The 8,024-nt window shown below is 70.6% G+C and overlaps 1 protein-coding gene across 1 annotated transcript; it reads left to right on the forward strand.

Annotated features, from left to right (window-relative positions):
- Positions 1-5,633: 5,633 nt before the first annotated feature.
- On the forward strand, positions 5,634-8,024 carry LRFN1 (leucine rich repeat and fibronectin type III domain containing 1; the record flags this gene model as incomplete). Its single annotated transcript, XM_082333615.1, has 2 exons — positions 5,634-6,958; positions 7,451-8,024. 2 exons carry the CDS (start codon positions 5,634-5,636, stop codon positions 8,022-8,024), a joined length of 1,899 nt encoding a protein of 632 aa, XP_082189741.1.

The following is an 8,024-nucleotide window of genomic DNA, read 5'->3' on the forward strand; positions in this document are numbered from 1 at the left end:
ACGGCACGCACGGTGCGTCACCGCGCCACTGCGCATGCCCCCGCCGCCGCGCCCCGCCCCTTCCGCCGCCCGCACGGCCGCAGCCAATGGGAGGGCGGCAGGGTGGGACCGCCGCTTCCGGCGGCGAGCCGTCCGCCTCGCGCCGCCCCGCCCCGGCTCGCCATTGGACCGCGGCGCTGCCAATGGGAGCGCGGGGGCGGCCCTCGCGGCGCCGCGGCCCCTCCCCTTTGCGCCGGCCACGCCCCCTCCCTCCTGCCACGTCCCTCCCGAGGCCACGCCCCTCCCTGGGCCAGACCACGCCCCTCCCTGGGCCTAGGCCACGCCCCGTGCCCTGGGCCACGCCCCCTCGGCCTCACTCTGCCCCCTCCCGCACCCGGGCCCCTACCCGGGGGCGGGGCCTGAGGGGGCGGTGCCTGAATGGGCGGGGCTTTGGGTGGGGGACGGGGCGGGGCCTCTGGGGGCGGGGCCGTGACTCGGGGGCCGTGATTACGGGGCGCGTGACCCTGGTCCCCAGCGTCCCCAGTGTCCCCAGTGTCCCCAGCCCCTGCCTCCCAGGGTCCCCCAGTGTCCCCAGTGTCCCCAGCCCCTGTCTCCCAGGGTCCCCCAGTGTCCCCAGCGTCCCCAGTGTCCCCCAGTGTCCCCAGCCCCTGCCTCCCAGGGTCCCCCAGTGTCCCCAGTGTCTCCAGTGTCCCCCAGTGTCCCCAGTCCCTGTCTCCCAGGGTCCCCCAGTGTCCCCCATGTCCCCCAGTGTCCCCAGTGTGTGCCTACTCTGTCCCCAGTGTCCCCATTGTGTGTCCCAGTGTCCCCAGTGTGTCCCCAGTGTCCCCCAGTGTCCCCAGTGTCCCCAGTCCCTGTCTCCCAGGGTCCCCCAGTGTCCCCCATGTCCCCCAGTGTCCCCAGTGTGTGCCTACTCTGTCCCCAGTGTCCCCATTGTGTGTCCCAGTGTCCCCAGTGTGTCCCCAGTGTCCCCCAGTGTCCCCAGTGTCCCCAGTCCCTGTCTCCCAGGGTCCCCCAGTGTCCCCCATGTCCCCCAGTGTCCCCAGTGTGTGCCTACTCTGTCCCCAGTGTCCCCATTGTGTGTCCCAGTGTCCCCAGTGTGTCCCCAGTGTCCCCCAGTGTCCCCAGTGTCCCCAGTCCCTGTCTCCCAGTGTCCCCCAGTGTCCCCCATGTCCCCCACTGTCCCCAGTGTGTGCCTACTCTGTCCCCAGTGTCCCCATTGTGTGTCCCAGTGTCCCCAGTGTGTCCCCAGTGTCCCCCAGTGTCCCCAGTGTCCCCAGTCCCTGTCTCCCAGGGTCCCTCAGTGTCCCCCAGTGTCACCCAGTGTCCCCAGTCCCTGTCTCCCAGTGTCCCCCAGTGTCCCCAGTGTGTCCCCCAGTGTCCCCAGTGTCCCCAGTGTCCCCAGCCCCTGTCTCCCAGGGTCCCCCAGTGTCCCCAGTGTCCCCCAGTGTCCCCAGTCCCTGTCCCCCAGTGTCCCCCAGTGTCCCCCAGTGTCCCCAGTGTGTCCCCCAGTGTCCCCCAGTGTCCCCAGTCCCTGTCTCCCAGGGTCCCCCAGTGTCCCCAGTGTCCCCCAGTGTCCCCAGTCCCTGTCTCCCAGGGTCCCCCAGTGTCCCCCAGTGTCCCCAGTGTCCCCAGTCCCTGTCTCCCAGGGTCCCCCAGTGTCCCCCAGTGTCGCCCAGTGTCCCCAGTCCCTGTCTCCCAGTGTCCCCCAGTGTCCCCAGTGTGTCCCCCAGTGTCCCCCAGTGTCCCTCCAGTGTCCCCCAGTGTCCCCCAGTGTCCCCAGTGTGTGCCTACTCTGTCCCCAGTGTCCCCTTTGTGTGTCCCAGTGTCCCCAGTGTGTCTCCAGTGTCCCCCAGTGTCCCCAGTCCCTGTCTCCCAGTGTCCCCCAGTGTCCCCCAGTGTCCCCAGTGTGTGCCTACTCTGTCCCCAGTGTCCCCTTTGTGTGTCCCAGTGTCCCCAGTGTCTCCAGTGTCCCCCAGTGTCCCCAGTCCCTGTCTCCCAGGGTCCCCCAGTGTCCCCCATGTCCCCCAGTGTCCCCAGTGTGTGCCTACTCTGTCCCCAGTGTCCCCTTTGTGTGTCCCAGTGTCCCCAGTGTGTCCCCAGTGTCCCCCAGTGTCCCCAGCCCCTGTCTCCCAGTGTCCCCCCATGTCCCCCAGTGTCCCCAGTGTGTCCCTAGTGTGTCCCCAGTGTCCCCCAGTGTCCCCAGCCCGTGTCCCCCAGTATCCCCTGCGTCCCATCTTCTCCAGCCCGTCCCCGCTGTCCCCAACGGCCCCGGCCACGCGTCCCCCCGTGTCCCGCCATGTCCCCGGCCTGTGTGTGCTCCTGTGGGACGGGGAGAGGGACAGAGGGACAGAGGGACGGACAGAGGGAGGAATGGGGAGATGGAGGGAGGGACAGACAGACGGAGGGAGAGAGGGACGGATGGAGGGAGGGATGGACAGAAAGACAGAGGAAGGAAGGGACGGACAGGTGGAGGGCGGGCGGGAAGGACAGACAGTCAGAGGGAGGGATGGACAGACTGACAGAGGGAGGGATGGAGGACTTGATGGAGGGAAGGAAGGAGGGACGGACAGACAGCCGGAGGGAGGGAGGGAAGGACAGACAGACAGCCGGAGGGAGGGAGGGAGGGAGGGAGGGACGGACAGACAGCCGGAGGGAGGGAGGGAGGGAGGGAAGGACGGACAGACAGCCGGAGGGCGGGAGGGCCGCGGGCTGGGGGCGGACAGACGGACGGGGCCAGGGACCGACGGACCGAGGGACCGGTGGCTGCGAGGCCCCGCCGGGGCCGGGGAGCCGAGCTCCGCGGGCCCGTCCGTGGGTCCGTCCGTGGGTCCGTCCGTGGGTCCCTGGGCCCGCCCGCCGGCCCCGCCCCGCCCCGCCCCGCCCCGCCCCGGCGGCTCTGCGGCTCCGAGCGGCGGCGGCGGCCTGTGCCGGCGGGACCGGGGCTGCACCGGCGCCGGCACCGCCACCCGCACCGGGGCCGCCCCCCGCGCCCCATCCGCCCCGCCGCCGTCGGCCCGGGCCGGCATCCCGGTCCCCCCCCATCCCGGCATCCCCATCCCGGCATCCCGGTCCCCCCCCCCCCATCCCGGTCCCCCCCCATCCCGGCATCCCCATCCCGGCATCCCTCCCGGTCCCCTCCCATCCCGGCATCCCGGTCGTCCCCCCCCCCCATCCCGGCATCCCCATCCCGGCATCCCGGTCCCCCCCATCCCGGCATCCCGGTGCTCCCCCACCCCGGTACCGGCGTCCCCCCCCCCATCCCATCGCCCCTCCCCACCCCCGCTACAACCGGGCCCGGTGCCCCCCCCTCCCCGGTGCCCCGCTCCCGGTGCCCCCCCCCGCTCCCCGCCCATGGCTCCCCGGCGGGGCGAGGCCTGACCGGGCCCGGTGCCCCCCCCCCGCCCCCGGGCCGGTGCCGTGCTCGGAGCCGCGATGGGAGCGTCCGTGGGCTGAGCCCCCCCCAGGTACCGGGGGCTTCACCGGGGGGGGGGGGGGGCGAGGACCGGGGGGGGCGGCTACCGGGGGTCGGGGTACCGGGGGGGGGGGGGGGCACCGGCGGGGGGGGCGTTACCGGAGGGGGGGGCTGGTTACTGGGGGGGGGGCACCGGGGACTGGGGGAGGCACTGGGGGGCGGTCCCTGGGCTGTGCAGTCCTGTACTGGTCTGTACTGGGTCTGTACTGGGCCACACAGTCTTGTACTGGTCTGTACTGGGCCACTCTGGGCCATGCAGCCCTGTACTGGTCAGTACTGGGTCTGTACTAGGCTGTGCAGTCCCATACTGGTCTGTACTGGGTCATTCTGGTCTGTGCTGTCCCATATTGGGCTGTGCTGTCCCATACTGGGCTGTACTGGGCCATACTGGGCTGTGCAGTCCCATACTGGGCCATGCTGGGCTGTTCTGGGCCACGTTGGGTTGTTCTGGGCTGTGTTGTTCTGTACTGGGCCATACTCGGCTGTACCGGGATGTGCTGGGCCATACTGGGATATGCTAGGTCTCACTGGGTTGTGCAGGACCATACTGGGCTGTGCTGGGCCATACTGGGCTGTGTTGTTCTGTACTGGGCCATGCTGGGCTGTACTGGGATATGCTGGGTCTTACTGGATGGTGCTGGATGATACTGGGCTGTGCTGGGCCTTAGTGGCCCATACTGGGTTGTACTGAGCGATATGGAACTGTACTGCTCATACATACTGGTCCATACTGGGCTGTACTGGGATATGCTGGGTCTTACTGGATGGTGCTGGATGATACTGGGCTGTGCTGGGCCTTAGTGGCCCATACTGGGTTGTACTGAGCGATATGGAACTGTACTGCTCATACATACTGGCCCATACTGGGCTGTGCTGGGCCATACTGGGCCATACTGATCCATACTGTCCCATTTTGTGTTACACTGGGCTGTCCTGGGCTGTACTGGCTTATACTGGGTTGTACTGGGCCATGCTGGGCCATGCTGGGCCATGCTGGGCCATACTGGGCTGTGCTGGCTCATACTGGGTTGTACTGGGCCATACTGGGGTGTGCTGGGCCTTATGAGACTATAATGGGTCATATGGGGTATTACCAGGTGATACCGGGCTGTACTGGGCTGTGCTGGTCTGTACTGGCTTGGACTGGGTTGTATTGGACTTTGCTGGGCTTTACTGGGCCATACTGGGGTGTATGGAGCTGTACTGGGCTGTACTGGGCTGTTCTGGGCCATACTGGGCTGTTCTGGGTGGTACTGGGCCATACTGGGGTGTATGGAGCCCTGCTGGGCTGTTCTGGGCCATACTGGGCTGTTCTGGGCCATACTGGGGTGTATGGAGCCATACTGGTCTGTTCTGGGCCATACTGCAGTATACAGAGCGATACTGGGCTGTACTGGGCCACATGGGGTCATACTGGGCGGTACTGGGTTGTGTGCAGATGTACTGGTCCGTACTGGTGGGTACTGGTCCATACTGGTGGGTACTGGTCCGTACTGGCCCATCCCCTGTCCCTACAGGCCCCGCGGCGACGCCCGGACGGGACCGACATGGAGCCCTGAGAGGAGGTAACGGGATCACACGGGATCACGCGGGATCACACGGGATCACATGGGATCACGGGGATCACACGGGAACACACGGGATCACATGGGATCACCGGGATTACACGGGAACACACAGGAGCACGTGGGATCACACAGGATCACACGGGATCACCGGGATCACATGGGATCACCGGGATTACACGGGAACACACAGGAGCACGTGGGATCACTGGGATCACACGGGATCTCCCCGGATCTCGCGGGACACACGGGATCACATGGGATCACACGAGACACACGGGAGCACCGGGATCACACAGGAGCACACGGGATCTCCCTGGATCTCGCGGGACACACGGGATCACATGGGATCTCGTGGCTCCCAGGGGATCGGGTGGGGTCCCCCCTTGGGCCCGATCCTGCCCTCCTTGGGCCCGATCCTGCCCCCTGCCCCCGGGCCCGATCCTGACCCCCCCGGGCCAATCCTGCCTCCTGCCCCCGGGCCCGATCCTGCCCCCCTTGGGCCCGATTCTGCCCCCCCCCGGGCCCGATCCTGCCCCCCAGCCTGACCCCGCGCCCCCCGTCCCCCCCGCAGGCGCCGCCGGGGCCGGCGGAGGATGGCGAAGCTGCTGGTCCCCCTGGTGATGCTGGGGGCGGTGGCGGGGTCCCACCGCTGCCCCCCCCGCTGCCTCTGCCCGGCGGCCGCCCCCAACCCCACCCTCCTCTGCGCCCGCACCGGCCTCCTGGCCGTGCCCCCCACCCTGGACCGCGCCGCCGTGGAGCTGCGTCTCGCCGACAACTTCATCGGCGCCGTGGGACGCGCCGACTTCGCCAACATGAGCAGCCTGGTCCACCTCACCCTCTCCCGCAACGGGCTGCGCCGCTTGGCGCCCGGCGCCTTCGCCGACCTCCGCGCCCTCCGCGCGCTCCACCTGGACGGCAACCGGCTGCCGGCGCTGAGCGGGGCGCAGCTGCGGGGCCTGGCCAGCCTCCGCCACCTCATCTTGGCCAACAACCAACTGGCCGCCATCGAACCCGCCGCCTTCGCCGCCTTCGCCGCCACGGTGGAGGATCTCGATCTCTCCCATAACAATTTGCCGGCCTTGCCGTGGGAGGCGGTGGCCAGCATGGCCAGTTTGGCCACCCTCACCTTGGATCACAACCTCTTGGAGCGGGTCCCCGCCGGGGCGGTGGCGCGGTTGCCCCGCTTGGCGCGGTTGGACCTCACCGCCAACCGCCTACGGGCGTTACCGCCGGTGCCGGGACCGCCGGGACCCAGTTTGGCGGCGGGGGGGAACCCTTTGCATTGCAACTGCGAGCTGCTGTGGTTGCGCCGGTTGGCGCGGCCGGGCCGGTTAGAGAGCTGCGCCTCGCCGCCGCCGCTCGCCGGCCGCCTGCTCTGGGCCGTGCCAGAGGAGGAGCTGGCATGCCGGGCGCCGGCCATCGCTGGAGCGGCCGCCGACCCCGCTGCCGTGTTGGAAGGCCAACCCTTACGGTTGGGCTGCGCCGCCGCCGGCGACCCGCCGCCGGCGCTGCATTGGTTGGGTCCCGACGGGCGGTTGGTGCAGAACGGTTCGCGCCGTGCCGTCCGGCCCGACGGCTCCTTGGAGCTGCGGGTGGCCACGCTCCGCGACCACGGCGCCTTCACCTGCGTCGCCTCCAACGCCGCCGGCGAGGCGGCCGCCCGGGTGCAGGTGGCCGTCCTGCCGCTGCCCGTCCCTCGCAGCGACGGGGAGGGGGACGCCGAAGCCGGGCCCGGCCCTTCCGACATGGCTCGCGCCGGCGGCAACGAGTCGCGGGCGGCGGGCGAGCGGCGCATCGTGGCGGCCGAGCTGACGGCCTCCTCGGCGCGCATCCGCTGGCTGCCCCAGCGCCACGTCCCCGGCATCCGCATGTTCCAGATCCAGTACAACAGCTCCCTCGACGACTCCCTCGTCTACAGGTGGGTGCCCGCCGGGGGGGCTGAGGGGGGCTCTGGGGGGTCCTGGGGGGCTCTGGGGGGCTGCGGGGTGCGGGCTTTGGGTGCCTTTCCCCGTGTTGCACCGCGCTGCGCCGGGGGCTGCGTTGCAGGGGGCTGGGCGGCGCTGCACAGCCTTGCACGGCAGCCTGGGATGTTGCCTGGCGTCGCACGGGGCCGCGGGGCGTCGCACGGGGCTGCGGGGAGTCGCACGGCGCATTGTGGCGTGGCACGGCACAGCGTGGCATCGCACGGAGCCCGGTGGCATTGCGCAGCACCGCGCGGCATCGCGCAGCCCAGCGCGGCATCGCACGGTGCCGTACGGCATCGCTCGGTGCCGCGTGGCGTCGCACGGCGTCGCGTGGCACCGCACGGCGTCGCCTGGGAGCACGCGGAGCCGCATGGCCTCGCCCGCCGGTGCCGCCGCGTCGCGTGCGCGTGGCCGCGCCCCCCCCGACCCCCTCCGTGCCCCCCCAGGCTGCTGCCGCCCTCCAGCCGGAGCTTCGTGCTGCGGGACCTGGCGGCGGGGCGCGAGTACGACCTCTGCGTCTCGGCGCTCTACGCCGAGGGGGCGACGGCGCTGCCCACCGCCCGCGCCCTCGGCTGCGTCCGCTTCGCCACGGCCGGGGGGGCCCCCGGCTGCGCCGCCCTCCCCCGACCCCATTTTTTGGGGGGCACCGTCATCATCGTCATCGGCGCCGCCATCGCTACCTCCGTCCTCGTCTTCATCCTCATCCTCACCGCCCGCTACAAGGCGGCGGCTGCCCGCCGTCCCCCCGCCGCCGTCGCCAGCGTCTGCTCCCAGACCAACGGCACCCACAGACCCCCCGAGCCGGAGCCGCCGCCGCCGCCGCCCCCCGCCCTCCCGCCCCCGGCACCCATGGGTGCTGCCGGTGGGGGGGCCCGGGGGCTCTTCCCCAGCCACAGCTACCCACGGCGCGCACGGACTCGGCGCCACGGCTCGCTGCCGCGCCTCGACCTGCCCGACGCAGCCCCCACCCTGCGCCCCTCCTTCGGCAGCACCCACTGGATGCTCGAGAGCACCGTCTAG

The sequence above is a fragment of the Platalea leucorodia genome (assembly GCF_965183815.1).
Source record: "Platalea leucorodia genome assembly, chromosome: 26".
NCBI lineage: Eukaryota > Metazoa > Chordata > Aves > Pelecaniformes > Threskiornithidae > Platalea > Platalea leucorodia.